This window comes from Tamandua tetradactyla, chromosome 15 (assembly GCF_023851605.1).
Source record: "Tamandua tetradactyla isolate mTamTet1 chromosome 15, mTamTet1.pri, whole genome shotgun sequence".
Taxonomy (NCBI): Eukaryota; Metazoa; Chordata; class Mammalia; order Pilosa; family Myrmecophagidae; genus Tamandua; species Tamandua tetradactyla.
In genome coordinates this window covers 44,135,448-44,162,636 of record NC_135341.1, presented here as the reverse complement: position 1 = coordinate 44,162,636, position 27,189 = coordinate 44,135,448, and the positions used below count along the sequence as shown (strand labels likewise).

The following is a 27,189-nucleotide window of genomic DNA, read 5'->3' as shown; positions in this document are numbered from 1 at the left end:
AGCATGAACAGATGAGAACAACTGAGACCATGATGGGTTTCTGTCTAGGTTTGGGTGCCTCCAAAAGCAAACCCTTAGACAAAGGTTTGGGTACGAGTAGATTGATTATATGGGAGGTTGTCTGAGGAAGCATGGGGAAGAGAAACAGAAAAGGGATGAAAACCAATAAAGGGTAGATTAATGAGTAGGATACCACTGTTGGCAACCGGGGCGCTGTCCTGATGAGGACCCTCTGAGAAACTGGCAGAATGCTCTTCAATATCATTCCTCTGATAGCTGACAGGGCTGTGATTTTTGTACACCAATTCCCATAAGTCATTGGTTATAGGTTGCTTCTGAAAGACATTTTTTCATTTTCTGGCACTTGCAGATTGTTGCATGGGTGGGCTAAGCCTGTCTGGTGGCTAGAGAATGCCCCCAGAAAAGGGAACTATATGGTGGGGCCTGTCTGAAGGTGAATCCTAGGTCCGTGGGTGTGCCATCACAAGCATCTGCTCTAGTCTCAGAACCTATGTCTAACCTGGAAAACAGAAAAATCAGGGTTTGTCAATTAGAGGGAGTTTGGTTCCAAATAACAGAAAGGAAGAAATTGATTTATTTTGTGCAAGATATTAAGGACCTCAAGAAATGGGAAAGAAGCTCAGGGGAGCCCTGCAGAGTGAGGGATAAGTCAAAAGGTCAGTGTGTCAGCCCTGGGATGAACCTTTGGACTAGATGCAGGTTCCAGGAAGACGGTGTCCAGTCAAGGGATCTTGGGCCCCATTCTCACCCCCTGACTGTAGGAGGGCAGGGCAGGCCAGTTCTCTTACAAAAAACCAGACACTCTAATGAATGGTGTGCATGCCAAAGTATTTAGGGGAAATTTTCTGGTCAACTTACTTTGAAATGCTTTAAAAAATAATAAGATGGCTTGATGAACGGAGAAAGGGATAGATAGATGGGTAGATAAGTGATCAAATGAGTATAGTAAAATATTGATAGATGCTTGATGGTGGGGACAGGGCTGTTATTTCAACAGTGCTGTATGTTTGAAAATGTTCATAAGAGAATATTTGGGGGAAAAGAAGAAAAATTAATCAGGCATTGCTATCCAAATTTGAAGAGGTTAAAGCAATAAAGTTACATCCCAGGGGATCTTGTTAATGGCCTCATTGCATGAACAAGGCTGTGGTTGTTTGCCAGCCTGGTCAAGCTAAGCCAGTCCTCTGGGCTTTTGTGTATTGGCCTCTGAGCTAACCTCAAGTCTTTCAGTAGACCCAGTGGCTGCACTAGGCCTGAGGTGTAACTTCTGTTGTATTCAGAGACAGTAATGTCAGACTTAGCACTTGGACCTGTTTAATGTTGTCTTATTTCTGGATGTCTGCTTTGGTGAGGCTGTTTGGTGAATAGAAGTTTAGTTTAGTTCTCATGTCATCTTGCTATATATATTTCATTAAGATGGATTCACTCTGTAATTCCCAGAGCTGAGGATCCTCTTCTTGGATTAGTGAATTAACTAAATCATGCATATCATTAGATGGCCACTGTATACCAGGGGCTATGCTAGATGTTAGAGATAGAGCAGTATGCAGTTTAGCTGAGAAGACCGACAAAAAAAAGCCAGTAAGTGCAATACATCTGGTGAAAGGAGAAGAATGGAAGTCCAGGCTCCTACCGGAGTACAGCAGGGAACATTGCCCAGGCTTGTGCTGAGTATGGTCCTCTCAGTGGAGTCACTGGTCACTAGGGGGCAGGGTGAGAGTAGCACAGGGTGGTGAAGCCTTCTTCTCCCGCAGGAAGACACCTGGGAAGGGGCTGCATCTCACTGGTGGATCACCTGCCTAATGACACATTATCTCTTCAGGTAACTTCCAGCTTGATTCATTGACTTAGCTTCAGAGGCCTCTTTGCTCTCTCATTTAGAGGCTCATCATGGAAGAAACCAATAATTTAGCTGGTAGGATGGGAGAGTTTTCAACTCAAAGTGACGCCTCAGATGTACAATGCAAAGGGAGGCTTATCTTCCTTAGAAAAGAGATCCTCACCAGGGACACAGTGAGTGGTGTTCTTGTCTACAGCAAGAATGACCCAATTTGGCAAACCAACATGGCACACAGATATTCCAGTCAAGCTGATTTCCATTTTGAAAAATTGAGATATAATTCCCATACCATAAACTAACCATATTAAAGTATAAAATTCAGCGGATTTTAGTATATCTGATTGTACAAGCATCACCATTATCTAACCCCAGAATATTTTCATCGCACTGAAAAAGAAACCTCACACCTGATAGCTGTCACTCCCCATTCTCCACATCCTCCAGGCCCCGGCAACCATTAATCTATTTTCTGTCTCTATGGGCTTATCTATTCTGGATAGTTCATATAAATGGAATCATATATGTGGTCTTTTGTGTCTGGCTTCTTTCACTTAGCATAATATTTTCCAGGTTCATCCGTGTTGCAGCATGTATCAGTATTTCAATCCTTTTTATGGCTGAATAATATTCCATTGTGGAGACAGACCACATCATCTTTATCCACTCATCAGTTGATAGACATTTGTATGTTTCCTTCTTTTGATTATATGAATAATGCTGCTTTGAACATTCATATAGAAGTGTTTGTGTGGGCATAGGTTTTTTATTTCTCATGGGTATATACCTAGTAGTAAATTGCTGGGTCATATGGTAGCTCTACATTTAAGTTTTTGAGAAATTTCCAAACTGTTTTCCAAAGTGGCTGCACAACTTTACATTCTTATCACCAGTTTATGACTGTTCCAATTTCTCCATATTCACACCAGCACTTCTTTTTGTTTGTATTTTTATTTTAGCCATCTTAATGGGTATGAAGTGATATCTCATTAAGATTTTAATTTGCATTTCCCTAATGATTAGTTATGTTGAGCATTTTTTCATGTGCTTGTTGACCATCCATGTATCTCCTTTGGAAAAATGTCTATTCAAATCCTTTGCCCATTTTTGTTTTTTTGCATGGGCAGGCACTGGGAATTGAACCCGGGTCTCTGGTATGGCAAGCGAGAACTCTGCCACTGAGCCACCATGGCCCACCCTCTTTGCCCATTTTTAATTGGGCTATTTGTTATTTTATTGTCAAATTGTAACAGTTCTTTAACATATGTTGGGCATCAGACCCTTATCAGATACATGATTTGCAAATATTTTCTCGTTCTGCGGTCAAAGGACACATCACTTTCTTGATAGTGTCCTTTGACATACAAATACTTTTCAATTTGATGACATCCAATTTACCTATTTTTCTTCTTTTTGGTGTTGTACTTTTGGTGCCATGTCTAAGAAACCATTGCCTTGTCCAAGATCAAGAAGATTTATACCAAGGTTTTCTTCTAAGAGCTTTATAGTTTTAGATCTTTCTTTGTGGGTCTCCAATCTATTTTGAGTAAATTTTTTATATATGGTATGAGACAGAGGTCCAAACATTCTTTCGCCTGTGGATATCCAGTTGTCCTGGCTATTCTTCCCCCATGAGTTGTCTTGGCATGCTTAAGGAAGATCAGTTGATTGTAGATGTATAGGTTTATTTCTGAACTCTCAACTCTATTCCATTAATCTATATATGTTTATCTTTATGCCTGCACCACACTGTAATGATTACTGGAGCTTTGTAGTAAGTTTTGAAATCAGGAAGTGTGAATTTTCCTACTTTGTTCTTTTTTTAAAATTGTTTTGACTATTCTGGTTCCCTTGCATTTCCTTGTAAATTTTAAGATAGCTTGTTGATTTTGTGTGTGTGTGTGTGTGTGTGTGTGTGTGTGTGAAAAGACAGTTGAATTTTGATAGAGATTACACTGAATCTACAGATCAACTTGTTCCATCTAAACAATGTTACTTTTCCAATCAAGAAGACAAAATATATTTTGATTTATTTAGTTCTTCTTTGATTTTGCAGTTTTGTGTACAAATCTTACACTTCATTTAAACAGTTAATCCTGAGGTATTTTATTTTATTTGATGCTATTGAAAATGGAATTGTTTCCTTGTTTCATTTAAACATTGTTCATAGTGAGTATACGGGAATACAATTGGCTTATATATATTGATTTTGTATCCTTAAACCTTGTCAAACTCTCTTGTTAGCTCTAATAGTTTTTTTTTTATTAACAGAAAGAAAAAAAAAGAAATTAACACAACATTTAGAAATCATACCATTCTACATATGTACTCAGTAATTCTTAACGTCATCACATAGATGCATGATCATCGTTTCTTAGTACATTTGCATCGGTTTAGAGGAACTAGCAATACAACAGAAAAAGATATAAAATGTTAATATAGAAAAAAGAAATAAAAGTAGTAATAATAGTAAAAAAAAAAAAAAAACCCTATAGCTCAGATGCAGCTTCATTCAGTGTTTTAAGATGATTACTTTACAATTAGGTATTATTGTGCTGTCCATTTTTGAGTTTTTGTATCTAGTCCTGTTGCACAGTTTGTATCCCTTCAGCTTCAATTACCCATTATCTTACCCTGTTTCTACCTCCTGCTGGACTCTGTTATCAATGACATATTCCAAGTTTATTCTCGAATGTCCGTTCACATCAGTGGGACCATACAGTATTTGTCCTTTAGTTTTTGGCTGGACTTACTCAGCATAATATTCTCTAGGTCCATCCATGTTATTACATGCTTCATAAGTTTATCTTGTCTTAAAGCTGCATAATATTCCATCATATTTATATACCACAGTTTGTTTAGCCATTCTTCTGTTGATGCACATTTTGGCTGTTTCCATCTCTTTGCAATTGTAAATAACGCTGCTATAAACATTGGTGTGCAAATGTCTGTTTGTGTCTTTGCCCTTAAGTCCTTTGAGTAGATACCTAGCAATGGTATTGCTGGGTCGTATGGCAATTCTATATTCAGCATTTTGAGGAACCGCCAAACTACCTTCCACAGTGGTTGCACCATTTGACATTCCCACCAACAGTGGATAAGTGTGCCTCTTTCACCACATCCTCTCCAGGACTTGTCATTTTCTGTTTTGTTGATAATGGCCATTCTGGTGGGTGTGAGATGATATCTCATTGTGGTTTTGATTTGCATTTCTCTAATGGCCAGGGACATTGAGCATCTCTTCATGTGCCTCTTGGCCATCCGTATTTCCTCTTCTGAGAGGTGTCTGTTCAAGTCTTTTTCCCATTTTATAATTGGGTTGGCTATCTTTTTGTTGTTGAGTTGAACAATCTCTTTATAAATTCTGGATACTAGACCTTTATCTGATATGTCGTTTCCAAATATTGTTTCCCATTGTGTAGGCTGTCTTTCTACTTTCTTGATGAAGTTCTTTGATGCACAAAAGTGTTTAATTTTGAGGAGCTCCCATTTATTTATTTCTTTCTTCAGTGCTCTTGCTTTAGGTTTAAGGTCCATAAAACCGCCTCCAGTTGTAAGATTCATAAGATATCTCCGTACATTTTCCTCTAACTGTTTTATGGTCTTAGACCTAATGTTTAGATCTTTGATTCCATTTTGACTTAACTTTTGTATAAGGTGTGAGATATGGGTCTTCTTTCATTCTTTTGCATATGGATATCCAGTTCTCTAGGCACCATTTATTGAAGAGACTGTTCTGTCCCAGGTGAGTTGGCTTGACTGCCTTATCAAAGATCAAATGTCCATAGATGAGAGGGTCTATATCTGAGCACTCTATTCGATTCCATTGGTCGATATATCTATCTTTATGCCAGTACCATGCTGTTTTGACCATTGTGGCTTCATAATATGCCTTAAAGTCCGGCATTGCAAGACCTCCAGCTTCGTTTTTTTTCCTCAAGATGTTTTTAGCAATTCGGGGCAACCTGCCCTTCCAGATAAATTTGCTTATTGGTTTTTCTAATTCTGAACAATAAGTTGTTGGGATTTTGATTGGTATTGCATTGAATCTGTAGATCAATTTAGGTAGGATTGACATCTTAACTATATTTAGTCTTCCAATCCATGAACACAGTATGCCCTTCCATCTATTTAGGTCTTCTGTGATTTCTTTTAGCAGTTTTTTGTAGTTTTCTTTATATAGGTTTTTTATCTCTTTGGTTAAATTTATTCCTAGGTATTTTATTCTTTTAGTTGCGATTGTAAATGGGATTCGATTCTTGATTTCCCCTCAGCTTGTTCATTACTAGTGTATAGAAAAGCTACAGATTTTTGAATGTTGATCTTGTAGCCTGCTACTTTGCTGTACTCATTTATTAGCTCTAGTAATTTTGTTGTGGATTTTTCTGGGTTTTCTACGTATAGTATCATATCGTCTGCAAACAGTGATAGTTTTACTTCTTCCTTTCCAATTTTGATGCCTTGTATTTCTTTTTCTTGTCTAATTGCTTTGGCTAGAACTTCCAACACAATGTTGAATAATAGTGGTGATAGTGGACATCCTTGTCTTGTTCCTGATCTTAGGGGGAAAGTTTTCAATTTTTCCCCATTGAGGATGATATTAGCTGTGGGTTTTTCATATATTCCCTCTATCATTTTAAGGAAGTTCCCTTGTATTCCTATCTTTTGAAGTGTTTTCAACAGGAAAGGATGTTGAATCTTGTCAAATGCCTTCTCTGCATCAATTGAGATGATCATGTGATTTTCCTGCTTTGATTTGTTGATGTGGTGTATTACATTAATTGATTTTCTTATGTTGAACCATCCTTGCATAACTGGGATGAATCCTACTTGGTCATGATGTATAATTCTTTTAATGTGTTGTTGGATACGATTTACTAGAATTTTATTGAGGATTTTTGCATCTATATTCATTAGAGAGATTGGTCTGTAGTTTTCTTTTTTTGTAATATCTTTGCCTGCTTTTGGTATGAGGGTGATGTTGGCTTCATAGAATGAATTAGGTAGTTTTCCCTCCACTTCGATTTTTTTGAAGAGTTTGAGGAGAGTTGGTACTAATTCTTTCTGGAATGTTTGATAGAATTCACATGTGAAGCCGTCTGGTCCTGGACTTTTCTTTTTAGGAAGCTTTTGAATGACTAATTCAATCTCTTTACTTGTGATTGGTTTGTTGAGGTCATCTATGTCTTCTTGAGTCAAAGTTGGTTATTCATGTCTTTCCAGGAACCCGTCCATTTCATCTAAATTGTTGTATTTATTAGCGTAAAGTTGTTCATAGTATCCTGTTATTACCTCCTTTATTTCTGTGAGGTCAGTAGTTATGTCTCCTCTTCCATTTCTGATCTTATTTATTTGCATCCTCTCTCTTCTTCTTTTTGTCAATCTTGCTAAGGGCCCATCAATCTTATTGATTTTCTCATAGAACCAACTTCTGGTCTTATTGATTTTCTCTATTATTTTCATGTTTTCAATTTCATTTATTTCTGCTCTAATCTTTGTTATTTCTTTCCTTTTGCTTGCTTTGGGATTAGTTTGCTGTTCTTTCTCCAGTTCTTCCAAGTGGACAGTTAATTCCTGCATTTTTGCCTTTTCTTCTTTTCTGATAAAGGCATTTAGGGCAATAAATTTCCCTCTTAGCACTGCCTTTGCTGTGTCCCATAAGTTTTGATATGTTGTGTTTTCATTTTCATTCGCCTCTAGGTATTTACTAATTTCTCTTGCAATTTCTTCTTTGACCCACTTGTTGTTTAAGAGTGTGTTGTTGAGCCTCCACGTATTTGTGAATTTTCTGGCACTCCGCCTATTATTGATTTCCAACTTCATTCCTTTACGATCCGAGAAAGTGTTGTGTATGATTTCAATCTTTTTAAATTTGTTAAGACTTGCTTTGTGACCCAGCATATGGTCTATCTTTGAGAATGATCCATGAGCACTTGAAAAAAAGGTGCATCCTGCTGTTGTGGGATGTAATGTTCTATAAATGCCTGTTAAGTCTAGCTCATTTATAGTAATATTCAGATTCTCTATTTCTTTATTGATCCTCTGTCTAGATGTTCTGTCCATTGATGAGAGTGGTGAATTGAAGTCTCCAACTATTACGGTATATGTCTCTATTTCCCTTTTCAGTGTTTGCAGTGTATTCCTCATGTATTTTGGGGCATTCTGGTTCGGTGCGTAAATATTTATGATTGTTATGTCTTCTTGTTTAATTGTTCCTTTTATTAGTATATAGTGTCCTTCTTTGTCTCTTTTAACTGTTTTACATTTGAAGTCTAATTTGTTGGATATTAGTGTAGCCACTCCTGCTCTTTTCTGGTTGTTATTTGCATGAAATATCTTTTCCCAACCTTTCACTTTCAACCTATATTTATCTTTGGGTCTAAGATGTGTTTCCTGTAGACAGCATATAGAAGGATCCTGTTTTTTAAATCCATTCTGCCAGTCTATGTCTTTTGATTGGGAAATTCAGTCCATTAACATTTAGAGTTATTACTGTTTGGATAATATTTTCCTCTACCATTTTGCCTTTTGTATTATATATATCATATCTGACTTTCCTTCTTTCTACACTCTTCTCCATGCCTCTCTCTTCTGTCTTTTCGCATCTGACTCTAGTGCTCCCTTTAGTATTTCTTGCAGAGCTGGTCTCTTGGTCACAAATTCTCTCAGTGACTTTTTGTCTGAGAATGTTTTAATTTCTCCCTCATTTTTGAAGGACAATTTTGCTGGATATAGGAGTCTTGGTTGGCAGTTTTTCTCTTTTAGTAACTTAAATATGTCATCCCACTGTCTTCTAGCTTGCATGGTTTCTGCTGAGAAATCTACACATAGTCTTATTGGGTTTCCCTTGTATGTGATGTATTGCTTCTCTCTCACTGCTTTCAAGATCCTCTCTTTCTCTTTGACCTCTGACATTCTAACTAGTAAGTGTCTTGGGGAACGTCTATTTGGGTCTAATCTCTTTGGGGTGTGCTGCACTTCTTGGATCTGTAATTTTAGGTCTTTCATAAGAGTTGGGAAATTTTCCGTGATAATTTCTTCCATTAGTTTTTCTCCTCCTTTTCCCTTCTCTTCTCCTTCTGGGACACCCACAACACATATATTTGTGCAATTCACATTGTCCTTGAGTTCCCTGATCCCCTGTTCAAATTTTTCCATTCTTTTCCGGATAGTTTCTGTTTCTTTTTGGAATTCAGATGTTCCATCCTCCAAATCACTAATTCTATCTTCTGTCTCTTTAAATCTATCATTGTAGGTATCCATTGTTTTTTCCATCTTTTCTACTTTATCCTTCCCTTGCATAAGCTCTGTGATTTGTTTTTTCAGTTTTTCTATTTCTTCTTTTTGATCAGCCCATGTCCTCTTCATGTCCTCCCTCAATTTATCGATTTCGTTTTTGAAGAGGTTTTCCATTTCTGTTCGTATATTCAGCATTAGTTGTTTCAGCTCCTGTATCTCATTTGAAGTATTGGTTTGTTCCTTTGACTGGGCCATATTTTCAATTTTCTGAGCGTGATCCGTTATCTTCTGCTGGTGTCTGGGTATTTAGTCAGATTTCCCTGGGTGTTGGACCCCACAGGTTGAAAGATTTTTCTGTGAAATCTCTGGGTTCTGTTTTTCTTATCCTGCCCAGTAGGTGGCGCTCGTGGCTCACGTTTGTCTACGTGTTCCACCAGTGAAAGTTGCTGTGGGTCCTTTAACTCTGGAAAACTCTCGCCGTAGGGGAGGTTCGGCAGCCGAAGCGACTTGGAAGAGTGCCAGCCGGCCCGGGGCCCGAACGCGGGGAGGGTCGCCGGCCGCCGCAGCACGGGAGAGCGCCCGACCGAATTTCCTAGTCGGCCCAGGGCACCAAGCGTGGCGGGAGGGCGCCAGCTGTCGCAGCCCGGGAGAGTGCACTGTTCCCAGCCGGACTGGGGAGTCACGTGTTTGGAAGGGACCCCCTGGTCACCATTCTCCGTAATCTGGGGATTTCCGACCCAACTCTCTCAGTTGGTCCGGGGGGCCTCTCGTGGTGGGGGCGCCAGTCGCTGTGGCCCAAGGGGACTGCCTGCCCAATTCTGCCAGCTGGCCTGGGAAGGAGGAAGGGAGGGACTCCGGCCGCTTGCCGTCCCACCCGGGAAAGCCCACGCCCCTCGGTGATCTCACAGGAGCTGGTTCTCCCGGACAGTCAGCCGTTCCAGGATGGGGTATGCCATCCCTTTGATCTCCGTCGTGACTCCGGGAGCTGCTTTGTATTGTCTCCACTCCCCCAGTAACTGTTCTGGTGGAGGAAAGGTGAGGGTGGCAAGGCTGTCGAGGTCGGTGGCGGTGGAGCCGTTGAAGGCGGAAGAGGGCACGGTGGTGGTTGGAGAGCCGCTGGGGCCAGCGGACAAAGAGGGGAGAGGAGGGCGGGTGGGCCGGCTGCTGCGTGGCGTGGGTGCCGCGCGCCGGGCCGGCGGACAAAGAGGGGAGAGGAGGGCGGGCGGGCCGGCTGCTGTGGGGCATCTCTAATAGTTTTTATATGTATATTCTTTATGGTTTTCTACATATAAGATCATGTCATCTGCAAATAGAGGTAATTTTACTTCTTCCTTTCCAATCTGGATACCCTTTGTTCATTTTTCTGTCCTAATTTCCATGGCTAGAACTTCCAGTACAATAGTGAACAGAGGTGGTGAGAGTGAACATCCTTGTCTTGTTCCTCACATTAGAAGAAAGATTTCAGTTTTTCGCCATTAAGTTTGATGTTAACTGAAGGTTTTCATCGATGTCCTCTATCAGGTTGAGGAAGTTTCCTTCTATTCCTAGTTTATTGAAAGTCTGTATCATAAAAGGGTGTTGGATGTTTCTGCATCTACTGAAATTATCATGTTTTTCCTTTTTTTATAGTAATATGTTCTAGTTTTGCTAGCTGCCAGAATGCAATATACCAGAAATGGAATGGCTTTTAAAAAGGGGAATTTAATAGGTTGCCAGGTTATAGTTCTAAGGCTGAGAAAATGTCCCAGTTAAAGCAAGTCTATAGAAATGTCTAATCTAAGGCATCCAGGGAAAGATACCTTAATTTAAGAAAGCCAATTAAGTTCAGGGTTTCTTTCTCAAGTGGAAGGGCACATGGCGAACACAGTCAGAGTTTCTCTCTCATCTGGAAAGATACATGGTGAACACAGTCAGGGTTTCTCTCTCATCTGGAAAGATACATGGTGAACACAGTCAGGGTTTCTCTCTCATCTGGAAAGATATATGGTGAACACAGTCAGGGTTTCTCTCTCATCTGGAAGGGCACATGACAAACACAGCGTTATCTGCTAGCTTCTTCTTCTGGCTTCCTGTTTCATGAAGCTCCCCAGGAGGCATTTTCCTTCTTCATCTCCAAAGGTCACTGGCAGACTCTGCTTCTCGTAGCTATGTCGTTCTGCTCTGCTCTCTCTGAATCTCTCATTCTTCAAAATGTTTCCTTTTTTATAGGACTTCACAAACTAATCAAGATCCACCTAAATGGGTGGAGACACATCTTCCCTAATACAGTTTAACAACCACTCTTGATTGGGATACATCTCCAGAGAGATTATCTAATTACAGATTCAAACATACAGTATTGAATAGGGATTATTCTGTTATTATGAAATGGGATTTTGATTAAAACATGGCTTTTCTAGGGTTCATACATCCTTTCAAACCAGCACATAATATGATGTATTATATATATTATAGGTTTTCTATATTGACCCAGTCTTACATCCTGGGATATATCTCACTTGGTTGTTTGGGGTTGTATGTGTGTGTGTGTGTGTGTAATCTTTTTCATATATTTCTGAACTGAGTTTTCTAGTATTTTGTTGAGGTTTTTGTGATTATATTCATAAAGGATAGTGGCCAGTAATTGTCTTTTCTTGTGATCTTTGTCTGGTTTAGATATAAGGGTAATACTGGCTTCACAGAAAGAACTGGGAAGTGTTTCCTTCTCTTCTATAATTTGAAGAGTTTGTGAAAGATTGATGTTATAGCTTCTTTATATATTTTGTGTAATTTACCATGGAGCCAAATTGTCCTCAGCTTGTCTTTGTGAGAAGTTCTTTAATTACTGACTCAATGTCTGTATTCATTACAAGTCTATTCAGGTGTTCTATTTCTTCTTTAGTTTGGTAGTTTGTGCCTTTCTAGGAATTTGTCTATGTCACCTAGGTTATTTAATGTGTTGGTATCCTACTCTTAGTGTTCCCTTACAATCTTTTTCATGTCTTTAAAATTGCTAGTAATGTCCTCTGGCTCATTCTTAATTTTAGAATCTAAATCTGTATTTGCTTCATGTTTTTTTTTTCTTTTTTTGACTCTGTTGCTAGGTACATATATGTTTGTAATTGTTATATATTTTTGATGAGTTGGCATTTTCATCATTATTAAATTTCCTTTTATTTAGTAATAAATTTTATCTTAAAATCTATTTTGTCTGATATTAATATAGACAGTCCAGCTCTCTTTTGGTTAAGGTTTGTATGGTATGTAAATGTTATTCCATAATTTTACTTTCAACCTTTTTGTGTCTTAGAATCTAAAGTGAGTGTCTTATAGACAGCATATAGTTGGATCATGTTTTTTTTAATTCATTTTGCCAATCTCTGACTTTTAATTGTAGTTTAATCCATTTACATTTAATATGATTATTAATAAGTCAGGATTTATGTCTGCCACTTTTCCATTTTCTTCCTCTAGTTTTATGTCTTTTGTCCTTCCTGTATTCCTCCATTATTGCCTTCTTTTGTATTAAATGAACATTTTCTAGTGAGCCATTTAAATTCTCTTGGTATTTCTTTTATTTTATATTTTTGGGTTATTTTATTGGTGATTGCCCTGGGGATTACTACAAACAACTTGATTTATAACAATCTAGTTTGTGTTAATACCAGCTTATTTTAAATATTGTAAGAAAACATTTGCTTTTATATAGCTCTATTTTTCTTCCTCCATGCTATTATTGATTAAATTTCATTTTTACACATTTTTTTGTCTTCTAACATAAATTTATAATCATTACTTTATGGAAATCAGATAGGGGATAAAATAGTTACAAGAAAAAAGTACAATTACTCTGTCTTTATATTATTTACACAGTTAATTTTACTGATGCTCCTTATTTCTTCATGTAGGTTGACATTACTATGTAGTGTTCTTTAATTTCAGCCTGAAGAACTTCCATTGGTATTTCTTGTTGTGCCTGTCTGCTAGTGAGAAACTCTTTCAGCTTTTACCTGGAAATGTCTTACTTTCTCTTTAATTTTGAAGGATAGTTTTGCCAAATATAAAATTCTTGGTTGACATGTTTTTTATTTTTTTATTTTTTCTGTCAGCACGTTGAGTAGCATCTTACTCCCGTTTGGTCCCTATGCTTTCTGATGAGGAATCAATTTAATCTTATTAAGTTACATTATACATGATGCATCACTCCTATCTTGCTTCTCTCAAGATTCTTTTTGTCTTTGTCTTTGACAGTTTGACCATGATATATCTAGATATGGATTTGAGTTTATCCTCCTTGGAGTTTGTTGAACTTTGTAGATGTATAAATTAAGTTTTTCATCAAATTTGGGAAGGTTTTGGCCATTATATCTTGAAACATTCCTTCTGCCCCTTTCTCTCTCCTCTCCTTCTGAGACTCCCATTATGTATGCATTGGCATACTCAGTGGTGTCCCTTCAATCTCTGAGGCTCTTTCATTTGTCTTTATTCTTTTTTGTGCATGTTTCTCAGACTGGATAATCAATCTGAGAAGTGCAATGTTTCTATCTTCAAGTTCTCTGATTCTTTCTTCTGTCTGCTCATATCTGTTGTAAATTTTTCATTTTAGTTATTTCACTTTTCCACTCAATAATTTCTTTTCTTTTTTTTTTTATAGAGAAATATCCACACACATACACTCTATGCATGGCACACAATTAGTGACCTACATCACCACACAGTTGTGTATTCATCACCATGACCACTCCTTAGAACATTCACATCACCCCAGAAAAATAAACAAAACAACAACAAAAAACCCCACACATATACACACTCCCCCACCCCGCACCAATCACCAGCATCTACATCCACCCAATTTATTTTATCCTTTGTCCCCTCTATTATTTATTCACCTTCCTATCCACATCCTTTACTAATCTGTCCACACCCTGGACATAAGGAGCACCAGACACAAGGTCTTCACAATCACACTGCAAACGCAATATCTTTATACAATTGTCGTCAAGAATCCAAGCCACCGGAACACAGCTCAACAGCTTCAGGCACAAGGTCTTCACAATCACACTGCAAACGCGATATCTTTATACAATTGTCTTCAAGAATCCAGGCCACCGGAACACAGCTCAACAGCTTCAGGCACCTCCCCCTAGCCACTCCAATATACCATAAACCAAAGAGGGATATCCACAGAATGCACAAAAAACAACCTCAAACACAACCTCCTGACTCTGCCCAAAATCTCCCAGCCACTGAAACCCCATTCTGTCTCATCTCTCTCCTCACCACCCTGGCCAAGAAGGCCCTCCTAATCCCCCAATGCCAGGCCCCAGCCCATTCCAGGACTTCTGTCCCACATTGCCAGGGATACCGACATCCCTGGGAGTCATGCCTCCATGTAGGAGGGAGGGCAGCAAGTTCACCTGCTGAATAGGCCCAAAGAGAGGGGCCACATCTAGCAACAAAAGAGGTTCTCTGGGGGTGACTCTCAGGCCCAATTCCAAGTGGCCTTAGCCCATGCCCCACAGAAATAAGCTCCACAGGGGCGAACCCCAAGATTGAGGGTCCAGCCTACTGATTTAGTTATCCCCACTGCCTGTGAGAACACCAGAAATTCTCCAAATAGGGAAGTTAAATACTTCCTCTTTCTCCCCACTTCCCAAGGCCCCCACAAACACTTCACTCACTGCTCAAATCACTCTGGGATTCATCAGAGCACCATACTAACCTGGACAAACCAACAAAATCCCATGCCTGTCTCAAGACTTCATGCACTCATGTGCACTCATGCTGCTCAGCTAAACTGACCATACAAGCCAAACCAGGAAATGCACCACTCAAAATATTAACTTTGTACCCAATAAACATCTCTTCGCCCTAGTCCCACACAGAAGTTGAAGTCCTAAAATATGGACCATATCATCCTTTACCCTGTACTCCGACACACCTTAGTCCCATCCAGATCAGCCCCACCCACACCTCTACTCAATGTCTGATCACCCTTTCAACCCCTAAACAGTCCCTGCATGGGGCACTGCCAATCCCAAAGCTTCAGAGCTCCAACTGAGTCTCAGGTGTCACATAAATACCCGAAGTTTCTGGGAACAACCAGAATATAAACAAACAGCTCAATATCTCAGAATTTAGAAGTAACAGTTACAACTCATAAATATATGTGACTGTTGTACGAGTTTACAATCTAGGACCCTTTACAATAAGCCCCAGCCTGATAACCCATGCTCTCGACTTTACTCCACTGAATCTTTATATTATAGTTTGTCCATATGGTTGAGGCATGATAATATTTGTATTTTTGTTCCTGACATTTCATTCAACATACAGTTCTTAAGGTTCGTTCACCTAGTTGCATGCCTCACAATTTCATTCCTTATTGCAGCCTCTCAGTAGTACATTGTATGTATACACCATAGTTCCCTCTTCCATTCCTCAATCGTTGTACTCTTAGGCCACCTCCACCTCCATTCATTGTGAATCGGGAACACTGCCGCCAGCAACACCAGTGTGCAAATGTCCAATCATGTCCTCACGCTCAGTTCCTTCAGGTATATACTGAGCAACAGGGTGGCAGGATAATATGGCAAACCCACCCCTAGCCTCTTGTGGAACCACTACACTGCCCTCAAGGGGCTGCACCTCTCATTTCCCTACCAACAGTGAATAGGTACATCTCCTTCTCCACATTTTCTCTAGCACTTGTTTTCTCTGTTCATTTTTAAACAATTTTATTCACACATCATGCAATACAACCTAAGTGTAGAGACATGCCTTTGCCACCATACTCTATCTGAAGACATTTCTTTTTCTTCCGCAAAGAATCCATACCCCTTTCCCAATCGCCCTGCCTGTTGACATTTAATTTTGACATTATGCCTTTGCTACATTCATACACACTACTTGGTTCCTTTAAAAATAATTTCTGTTTCTTCATTGATATTTTGTACTAGGTTAGATATTCTCATACTTTAGTTCCTTTGGTGAAGTTTCTTTTAACAGTTTAACATATATAAAATAACTGATTTACAGTCTTGGTCTCATAAGTCCAATAACTGGGTTTCATCAGGAACCAGTATGTTGGTTGCTTTTTATCTGTGTATGGCTATACTTTCTTGTTTCTTTCCATGTCTCATACTTTTTGTTGAAGTGTGGACATTTTAGACAACATAATGTGGCAACTCTGGAAATCAGATTCTTCTCCTTCCCCAGAGTTTGCTGTTGTTTTAGTTGAGTTATTTGTTTAGTGAATTTTCTGAACTAAGTCTGTATCATCTGTTCCTTGCCATGTGTGGCCACTCAAGTCTCCGTTCAGCTATCTTAGAGGCCAGCTGATGCATGGAGATGTCTTCGAATGCTTGGAATCAATAAAACTCCCAGTGTTTGCTGAGGGTTCTCTGTGTGTTTGTAGCACGCTTTTAACACTCTGCTAGGCAGTTTTTTGAGCTCTGCTTTATTCTCCATTTCCTGCTTGCCCAAAGCCTCAGGGTCAGCCAAGGATAAAAGCTTAGAGTCTTTTCTCATCTTTCCTGAGGATTCTCATAGTCTTACACATGAGCATGACTTTCTAGATTTCCAGAAATATGTAAAAACTTTGTACGTTGGATTCCTCAGATTTTCCTTTTTTAGCTTTTTGATCAGCATATTGTTTATCCTCACTATCATCCATCACCTCATACAACTCTACTGTTAAAACACTTGCCCGTATAGTTTTCAATAAATGTCCTCTATGCTCCTTGGAAGAGTATTTTAGAACTGGAAGGCTACAAAGACAAATCTTTTGAGTGAGATCTTCCAGGGAACCACCAAGCAGGTCAAATAACGAGAATTCTTTGGATATGAAGCATTTGTGCTCCCTCTGGTCAGAAATGCAGTCTGTGACTTTCAAGGTTACTGCTGAGCTGTGACCAGGGTAAAACACCAGAAAGCTTGCTGTTCTTATCAAGAGGCAGCTGTTTTTCTTGCATACATTCTCCCTAGGTTGCTGTAAGACTATGGTTAATCCTCAGAGTTTGAAAATGTTGATTCTGACAATTTTTGCCAGTTTTTTCATTGCTTTTTTGGAATGAGGAATTTGGGGAGTTTTGTACTCTATTTTTACTGCTGATTTCCATTTGAAGAGTTAGAGGATTGTTGTTGGAGGAAATCAATGATGTATTTCCTGAGAAACATGAGAGTTTTCTTCCAAAGAGAAACGGAAATAGAGCAAAATCTTTTATCGTCAGTTCTGAGCTGGGCTGAGAGGACTGAGAGGTGGCCAGCCTTGCTTTGATGAGTGCTTCCTCCTGGAGGTGATAGTCGTGCCCATCCCCCACCCTCCCATTCGTGGAGGGGGGTTGGCTACAGGGGCCGAGGGAGACAGGATGGTGGTGCTGACTAACGCTGGACCATGTCAGTGGCTCAGATTGGATGAGCAGTGACCATAGAAGACAGCTATCTGCCCTATAAACAAAAATCCATGCCTGCTGCTGCCTTAGTTGTTGTTATGGAAGCTGATGAGCTCTGAGTCTTCTGGTGCCACCTCTTCCTCTTTTGTAGTTTTTAAAGCTCTTCTCCAGGCTTAAGGAAATTAATTAATCCCATGATGAGTAAGAATGGAGAACTCTTTTGTCCTGGGAGACTGGCTCACCTCCCTGTTCTTCTGGGTTGCAAGGCTTTGAGCCAGTAAGACCTAGGTTCGAATTCTAACTGTGCTGCTTTTACTATCTTGGGCATGTTTGATCTCTGTCCCCATCTGTAAAATGGGGATAATAAAGCCTCTCTTGCAAGGCTGCAGTGAGATGTAAATAAATGAGATAGAGTTGGTGTTACCAGTGGTGGTAGGAGTCATCATTCTCTCCAAGGGAGAGGCATTTCCATTTTTTCTTTTTTAAATGAAAATTATGCTCTATTTTTCAAGGTAAGCCTGTGGGTGTTCTGGGTTATCTCCACCACAGAGGATGCGGGTGTCTGAGGTCCTGCCATAACTGTGTGGTATTCCAGGAAATCACGGGAACCTCCTGGGGAGTGAGAGAGGGAGCAGGCACTCCTCGTCCATGGGGTTCATCGGTGGTTCATTGCCATCTGGCTTCCCACATGCTGCCTCCCTCTCCCCCACATTCACTCACCTCTACCCTGTGTCCCCTCTGAGTTTATCTGTGCAGGTGTCCCAACCAGAACATGTTAACTGGAGTTGGTTTCCAAGTTCCTAGGCTGGCATCTTCTTTTCCAGAGCTGTTTGGAGGCTTCCTCATTTGGTCTGATCCTTCCGCAGAGGTGGACATGAGTCTCCATTCTGGGTCTTTCCCACGCAGGGCTTTTTCAGGAACTTAATACATTTTGTGGCATGAATGATCAAGAGAATAAGGCACGATCACATTACAGAACAGTCCATAAGGCCACCCTCACTTCCGACAACAAGTGTAATTCCAGGGGCCCCCAAAACTGTCCTCAGTTTTGATTCACTTAGAAGAACTCACTGAAACCTCTTATACTCTTGGTTTTGGTTTATTACAGTGAAAGGATGGAGATTAAAATCAGCCAAGGGAAGAGGCACATGTGGCAGAGTCCAGGGGGATTCCAAGCACTGAGCTTCCCGTTCTCTCTCCATGGAGTCAGAGACAGAGTTTACTTCTAGTAATTGATTATATGTGACAACATGCATGGAGCACTGCCAACCAGGGAAGCCCCCCCAAGCCTTGGTGTCCAGAGCTTCTACTGGGGCTTGGTCACATAGACATGGTTGGCTGTTCATATAGCTGACCTCAGTCTCCAGCCCTTCTGGAGGAAGAACTGTTACTGCATGACCCAAAGCCCCTACCGTAAATTACTTTGTAAGAATAGCTGATGTGTCCCAAGGCCCCCAAGTAAACAAAGACACTCTTACCAGGCAGAGCATTCCAAGGGTTTGGAGATTACCTTTTAGAACCCAGGGCAAAGGGCAGACCTTTCTTAGGCAGGTTTAATTTCTTTATATCTGGGGGCACCTTGTGTGATTCTTAGTACATTTTCCTTTCATTGTTCTGTTAGAGCTCAGAAGACCTCCCATTTCTCATCCCATCCTGCCTGGGGATTTCAGAAAATGACTCAAAACCTTAGTCTTACAACCTAAGGAATGAAAGAGGGAGCAAGTTGGGAAACCCTCATAGGATTTGGGCAAATCCTGGGCATTTGACTTCTATTTCACATGCCATGAATCCTGCCCCACACCAAACCTGGTTTCAAAGTTGAACATTTTACCAGCGTCCACCAAGCATTTCACAAGGGCAGCGACTTTACTGAAGGATGGAGAGGTTACACGAGGGCACATCTCACATCCCTTTGCCTCCTGCTGCTCCCTGCTTTGCATCCCCCTCTAATCCTTTCTTTTTTTCTTTCCCCTTCCATAGCAACAAACCAAGTTTCACTTTTGTCCCATGCAAAGCAAGTTCTCCTACACACAGACCTCCTGAGGTCTCACCTTTTCCCCTAAGGGACTCATCAAAAGTATTTTAGCAAACCAAGTTTCCTTCCTAAGAGGGAAAAAGAAAGCATCTTCTCCATCTTGCTCATCTTGTAAGTGATGGTGATCTCCGCTGCACACACAGCAGGTCCATCTTTCGTCCATTTCCTAGCACATCCCAAGCCTTTTTATGAACTTCCCCCTTTAACTCCTAGCCTTTTCCTGTCTTTCTACCCAGAGCAAAATCCTCCCCCACCCCCAGAGGACTTGCCCTCTCAGCTTTTAGGCCCCTCCGTTCTCAAACTTTTTGTCCTTGATGCACACAGCTTCATGTAGGTCACACCAGGGTTTCATTCCTGACCTGCAGGGTGTAACTCTTCCCTTCTGAAGAAAGTATGCTGGATGCAAGTGAGCGAAAACTGTTATTACAGGAATCCTTTGATCCACTCTCGTGTGTGAGTGTGTGTGTGTGTGTGTGTGTGTGTGCATGTGTTATACGTGGGGGGATGAGTGGCAAAGCCCAGAGTGAACCCCACAAGCACTTGAGAATTCCCAAACAAGTCTGTGACCAGAATGTCCTCTTCCTTTCCTGACTTTGATTCAAGTCTACTGCAGGGTGAAAGAACTAACTAGATGATTGTTAAATGGTTTTTAGCTCTGAAGTCAAGAGAAATCCCTGATGTAGCATCTGCAGCCTAAAGAAGAAAGTGGCGTCATGGGCTGGTCTTCCCAGTTAGACTGACAGGCTGACTGTTCTAGAGTTCAGGAGCAGCAGGTTTAAGCAGAAACGGTTTAAGCCCAAGCCTGGGGGCAGCGGGCACTGGGCAGAAGGCCACAGTGGTCGGAGGCATAAGCAAACAGCTCCTGGAATGCAGGGTGAGGTGGCCAGAGCTACAAAACAGAGGCCCTCTTACTAGCTGAAGGCTGGCAGCATAGCTGACTGCCAGAGCCACCGAGGAGGTCTCAGAGCTTACCCAGAAGTGATGGGTCAGGTGGACCCCATGTGGGCCTGGGGGAGGCAGGCACCCTGCCACCCCCGCTCGGAGGCCAGGTGTCCCCACAGGTCCATGACCGCCTGGATCGCTACTGCTGCGGCTTCGAGCCTGAGCCGTCGGACCCCTGCGTGGAAGAGAGGCTCCGGGAGAAATGCCAGAATCCGGCTGAGCTGCGACTGGTCCACATCCTGGTACGTCTCTCCCCTGCCATCCCCTTGTCATCCTAGCCCAGGTCTTCCTCTCGCCTCCAGAAGTGCTGCTAGTGAGTTTCAAAGGTCATCTGACACTGGGATTTCCTAATCCTGTCCTTCTTAGCAGTAAATCCTTTCTTTGAGTAAATGTTTTGAATTTATAAAATGGATGAAAGTGGAGCTTTGAGAATGTGGTTGAGATGGGGTGGAGGATGGGAAATAGACCATCAAAGAGAGGGGCTGGCATGGCCCAACAGCCGCTTCTGAACAAGAAGCAAGGTGCTACTTTGGGGATGGGCTTCCCTACCTTTCGCCCCCATGAGACTTGTATCCTCAGCTGTGCTTTGACCAGCTGCTTTTGGAGAGTGGCTCTCAACGTGGTGCTTGGGACTGAGTTCCAAGCAGACCACACCCATCCAGAGACCAGGGCTGCCTAGTGCTGGCCTCCTGTAGTGGGTGGGAAGATTCCCTGGGATGATGCCTAGAAGCACTTAACATAGCACCCGGCACAGTGTAAGCACTCAGCACTTGGGTGAATTGTGGGACTGCAAGTTCAGCATCCTCAAACCACTTCACCCTCACAGAGTCTTGGGCACCAGCTGTGCTGCACCCTTACCCACCTCTGCCTCTGTCCTTCTTCCCTTGAGGTCCGGAGCAGCGACCCATCACATCTGGTCTACATCGATAATGCCAGCAACCTCCAGCACCCTGAGGACAAGCTGAACTTCCGGCTGCTGGAAGGCATAGATGGGTGAGGGGCAAAGGCAGCAAGAGTGGGCAAAAGGGTTGGGGGCAGCCTGGAGGTTCATAGGACTGAGGTTTGACAGCTTTGGACACTGGTCGTGGGACTTTGAACCGTGGTTCCTGAGAAGTCCACAGTCCCTCAGACAAACCTTGCTGGATCTGAGTTATAGGAGGAGGTGGGGGCTCTGAGAATGCTGAGAAGGGGTACAGTCAGTGGCCCTGCCATCTCCTGGATAGAGTACCCTCCCTCAAACCCAGAGGGCCTCTGGAGCTGCAGAACATCTTCACCCCACTGGGGAGAGGGAAGGCTAGCTTACTCTGGATGGCAGAGCTAACCTGGGGACCCTATCCTTCCCTGCTTAGTCCTGCCAGGCAGCTCAGAACTTCCGAGGGTCCTTTGTGGCCCTGCATTTGCCAAGCAGAGCAGTGGGCATTACTCCTGGGGTAGCAGAATTAATTCCTCAGGCTTCTCTGAGGGATCAAACCCATCTAAAAGCTCTACCTGCTTTCAAAGGACAGTGGACCTAAGGGTACCCTGAGGACTTCGCAGGCCACTTTGCCAAGGTTCCCCAGCCATGCATGTTCTGGCCATCTGGCTTTACCTTTAACTGAGGCTCTCGGAGTAATTTTGCTTTTCTTTCTTTTATGGGGCTTGGGGGACTTTCCTCCAGGTTTCCTGAGTCTGCTGTGAAGGTTCTTGCATCGGGGTGTCTACAGAACATGCTGCTCAAGTCGCTGCAGATGGACCCAGTGTTCTGGGAGAGCCAAGGCGGGCTCCAGGGCCTGAAGCAGGTTCTCCAGACCCTGGAGCGGCGAGGACAGGTCCTGCTGCGACACATCCAGAAACACAACCTGACACTTTTCAGGGATGAGGACCCATAAGCCCTGCCACGTCCTAGGCAGGCCTCTCGCCTCATTGCTGGGGGTGCCTTATGAGCACCTGTCATGGCCACATTGTCTTGGGCTCAGCTTTCTTGGGGACAGATGGGAGAAGCCAGAAAGCACAGGCACCATGGATGCCCCAGGACGTTCTACCTATTTGGGTGGTGGAATTGGCTGTGGTGTTGGGATTCCAATCTCACTATGTTCCTAAAGGGAAAGAGCTGCACTGCCTGCCTTCTTGGCCTGGCTCTTTACTCCCTTGCACCAATAAATACATCAAGAATGTTTTGTGAACTGCTCCAGATACTATGAAATTGTGTGTCCGATATGAGTATGCAAAACTGGACAATTCTGGATGTGTATGCAGATGTGTGTTTGTGGGTGTGTATGTATGTACACACATGCATGAGAAAGCTTAGTGAGGCTTTTCCTATAAATGTACTTGTGGCAGAAAGTCGACTTCGGTCTAAGAGATGAAATACTAATCATTTTCAGTTCTTACGCATTATGCTTTTTGGTTTAAAAATTATAAATAGTTAAAAAAATTATAAAATATTAATACATGGCTCACCAAAAACAAATTCATGAAGAATGGAAGTGAGAGCCCCAGAAACTCCCTAGAGATGTAGAAATGGCCATGTTACTCACGCTAACCCAGCACGTGAATTTAAAAACATTCAAGGTGGGGCCATGCCACGTTTGTCAACTCACTATTTTCACTTTACTATGTCCTGCATTGCCTCAGTGTCAGCCATGTGGGCTGACCTAACTCTCATTGATGACTGCTTGGAATTCCAAGGCAGGGATGTGTCATACTCCATTTGGCTATTACCATAATGATGACTATTTGGGCGGCTCCAACTCTTCACCAATTACAAGCAATGATGCCATGAACATCTTTGCACAGTGTGTTAAATATTTCTGCCAGCTGGAGTCCCATAAGGGGACTTCTGGGTCTCCAAAATGGTGGTGTCACTTTACATTCCTACAAGAGAAGAGGGGAGTGACTGTTTCCCTACACTGTCACCAATATTTGATACTCTCAAACTTTTTTATCCATCTGATAGGAAAATCTTAAAAAAATTATATTTTCTTAAACACCGATGAAGTTATCTTCCATTTATTTGTTAGTCATTTCTTAGTCATTTGTATCTTCCATTTATTTAGTAGACAAAAAAATTGTCTTTTTTCATATATTTATCCTTTCCTTATTAATTTGTTAGAAATCTTTGAAGCTAATTAGTGTAATCAATCTTTTCTCTGTTAGACATGTTGTGAATGTTTTCTTCCAAGCTGTTTGTCTCTTGACTTTGCTTATAGGGTCTTTTGCCCAGAAGAAAATTTTCATTTCCATGCAGTTAAATCTATCTATCTTTCCCTTCAAGTCTTCTGCATTTCATGCCTTCTAAAAAAGGCTGTTGCTATTTCAGGATTGTTGAAATTATCTCCCGTGTTTTATTCTAGTATTTATGCAGCATTTCTTTTAAGGTTTGTAAAGGTTGTTTCTCCCCCTACCAAATGGATAGTCATTTCAACATCATTTTTCAATAGTCTACTCTTTCTGTACTGATCTGAAAGCATAATTTTATCATATACTAAATTCTTATATGTTCAGAGGCCCATTTGTGAACTCTGTCCTGTTCCATTGATATTTTTTTTAATTCCTTCATCAATATGACACTGTTTTACTTAAATTACTTTATTGTTTGTTTTGCTATCTGGTAGGGCAGGTTCCTGTCTTTTTATTCTACTCAAACTTTTTTTTTTTTCTATTTTGGTGCATTTGCCTCTAATATAATAGTGTCATTGTGTGAGGTAGACTACCCCACTTCTGTTCTCCTCAAACTGCCCTGGGGTTTCGATTGGGATTGTATTGAATTTATCGATTAATTTGGGGTAATTTGACTCCTTTGCATTGTTGAATGTTCCCATTCAGGAACATGGTTTTCCAATCCATTTGTTCATTGATAACTTCCTGTGACATTTTCAATTTTCAACAAAAAGCTCATTTTTAAGATATCTTATTATTTTTACTGCTATTGGGAATGAATTTTTTCTTGATTACAGTTTTAAAATGTTTCTGAAATTACGAGGCTTTTTGATGCCTATCTCAGCCCTGTCCAGTTCTGCACAGTTCGAGGGCTGATCCAGCAGCTACCTGCGCTACTCCTCAGCCGGCAACAGGCCCACCTGGGGGGGCTCAGCCTCTCTGTGTGCCGTTCCTTTACAAGTTATTTCCTGAGTCCCTATCTTCTGTGTCAGAATGGTCTTTATTTTCAAACCTTAAAAATAATTTATATTTTGCTTTTCATAACTACTTTAGAGCAATAGCTTCAGCAAAAGAGAGAACTGAACTTGAGCACGGGGACTCTGAGTTCCCTTCTGAGCTTAGCTGCTTAACTCATGCACTTGGCAACTTTTATTGAGCACCTACTAAAAAAAATAGTAGGTGCTAATTATGTGCTGGGCCCTGTGATTCTTACTTTACATGGATTGAAGGACTACCACTCATCAGGTAAGTGTTATCTCCATTTCACAGAGGAGACACAGAGGAGTTAAGTAACTTGCCCAAGATCACCCAGCTTGTAAGTAGAAGAGCCAGAATTCAAATTCAGACAGGAACTATGCTTGCAAATCCCAACCCCAGGACCAATACTAAAAAATATTCTCCCTACCTCCCCAGCTGCTCTGACAACTCCTCTTCCTGCAATCCTTTGGATTCAGAGCCCATGAGGAAGCAGGACCAGTTGCCTGAAACACAGCAGCAAACTGTGACTCTCTGCCAAGCACATTCAGATGCATTTGGCTCCCAGCCCACTGCTTTTTGCTTGTTAAAGACTGCTCAGTCCATTAACTGTGTCCTTTTTGCAAACTTGAAATTTCATCCACTTCTTATCCTTTAACAAAAGAAATGTTAAGCCTTGGTTCTGGCGCCTTCCTTATGTTTCTCCCAGCCATTACCTTTGGAAAGAAAACTATAAATATGTGCCAAATGAAGCAAACAGGTGGGTGAGGCAAACCAGGACCTCTTCAGCAACCCTAGAGGAGGCAACGAGGGCAGGAGCTGTGGTGGCATTTGCATTGCGGTGTACGCTGGGCTGCAGGTAAATAGGCCTTGGTGAGAGGTCAGCGGAGGGCCCTTCCCAGGGGTCTGCAATGACTGGCCTCCCCCTGCCTTCCTGGCCTCCTCTGGGCCCATCCCCCTCCCCTTCAGCCTTAATGGTCCCATTCCAAGGAAACTGATAGTGTTTCCACAGGGGAGGGGCTGCTGATAGTAACATGGGCCCACAGTCCTCTAAATGTCATTTTAGCAATCCCCAAAGCTCTGAAAACCAACACCTTTTTTATGTGCTTGATGCCAAAATTCTTGTCCCACTCAGGATGGCTGTTTCTGCTGCAGAAATACTAGTGTGCTTGGTTATCGGGTGCAACACCCGCAGAGGATCTGTATACCACATTACCTTTCTAAATCTGGAAACTTCAGAATTCTAAATCACATCTGGCCTTGAGGGTTTGGATATGGGGTTGTGGGCCTGTACTAACTCACTTACTCCATGCTGGACACCGTGCTGAGGGCTTTACACAGATGATCTCATGAATGCCTTACAACCACTGCAAAAGACAGACACTATTATTGGCTGAATTCCACAGAGTCCCGCGTAAGCCCCATAGACTCCTTGCTGTGAGGCTGAGTGGATCCTGAGGGCTTACTGAGATCCACGACTCTGTGGAAGTTTCCAAGGCGGATGCTAGTCCCAAGGGGAGGCTCTGGAGTATGGTGGCTCTTGGAGATGCACAGACACATGGCTCTGTGTCATCCTCAGTTGAAAGCCCTGCTCAATGCATTATTTCCTAAACTTATTCTGCCATGAAGCCCTCCTTTTTGTCTTTCTGTGGGTTTTTGTTGTTGTTACAACACCTACTGACATTCCTCGGGATGCACTTTTCCCTTGGTTCTGCAGACAAGGATCCTGAGGTCCAGGGAAAAGAAGGTCCTGAGCAAGGACCCCAAGGACAGTGGCTCTTTCCCTGCAGGGATGATGATGTTGTCCTCCTCTCCCCCGCAAGGCCCCACCCTGAGGTCTCCAAGAGGGCTGGAGATTGGATATCGACCTCAGTGCTGTAATATTAGAAGGAAGCAGAGCAATTGTTTTGGCCATTCATCCCCATTAGGCCCGAGGGATGGGAAGAGCTGGTTCATGGGCTTCAGTGGTACGAAGTTCGACTGATTCGCATTATCCTTAAGACCAGTGCTTCAGGCTGGGCAAATGTCATAACTTGCGTGGAAGAGTGAATGTCCTCCTTCTCCTGCCTCCATATCCAGTAACTTTGTTTCAAAGGCACAAGAAAGGTTAATAATGGTAAGTGTGTGACCCAGAGGATGCACCAAAGATGAGAGGTGGTCTGAAGATTCAGGCCAAAGGACTCCAGTGCCCACACCACCATAAGGTGTCTGGATTGCAAGGCTCAACCCAGGCTGGACCTGCAGGCCCTTACTGTAGGTGTTGGTCTCTCCCATGTGCTCTGAGCCCTACACGGTGCTGGTCCTGTTCTTGGAGTTTCAACCAGCTTCCTACCGGTGCCCAGGGATCTGTGCCACTTCTCCCTCTGCGCCCAACTCCCCCCCAGCCAGCATCTCCTGGACCTGCTGCTAAGTCCGAGGGTCCTAGAAGACTCTGAAAGCCATTAGCTGGTGGCTGTAGCTGTCAGCGGCTGTCTGCTGGAGTTCCTGCTGCCATCTCACCAAGTTCAGATCCTGGGCTGGCACTGCTGACCCTGGGGCTGCCCCGGAACCTCTCCCTGGTGTCCTCCACACCCTGGCCCCATCTGCTTTTTTACCTGGCTCACTTTGAAGACTGTGTGGGTGTATCT

General features: G+C 42.1%; 1 protein-coding gene across 2 annotated transcripts in view; it reads left to right on the top strand.

Moving 5' to 3' along the window:
- Window positions 1-22,602, top strand: part of GASK1A (golgi associated kinase 1A) — a 104,852-nt gene extending 82,250 nt beyond the window's left edge. For both annotated transcript variants that reach the window (XM_077130393.1, XM_077130392.1), the window contains 3 exons: window positions 20,569-20,691; window positions 21,339-21,442; window positions 22,107-22,602. In XM_077130393.1, the coding sequence (XP_076986508.1) occupies window positions 20,569-20,691; window positions 21,339-21,442; window positions 22,107-22,317 (438 nt within the window). In that variant the 3' untranslated portion in view covers window positions 22,318-22,602. The remainder of the gene's footprint in view (window positions 1-20,568; window positions 20,692-21,338; window positions 21,443-22,106) is intronic.
- The last annotated feature ends 4,587 nt before the right edge of the window (window positions 22,603-27,189 follow it).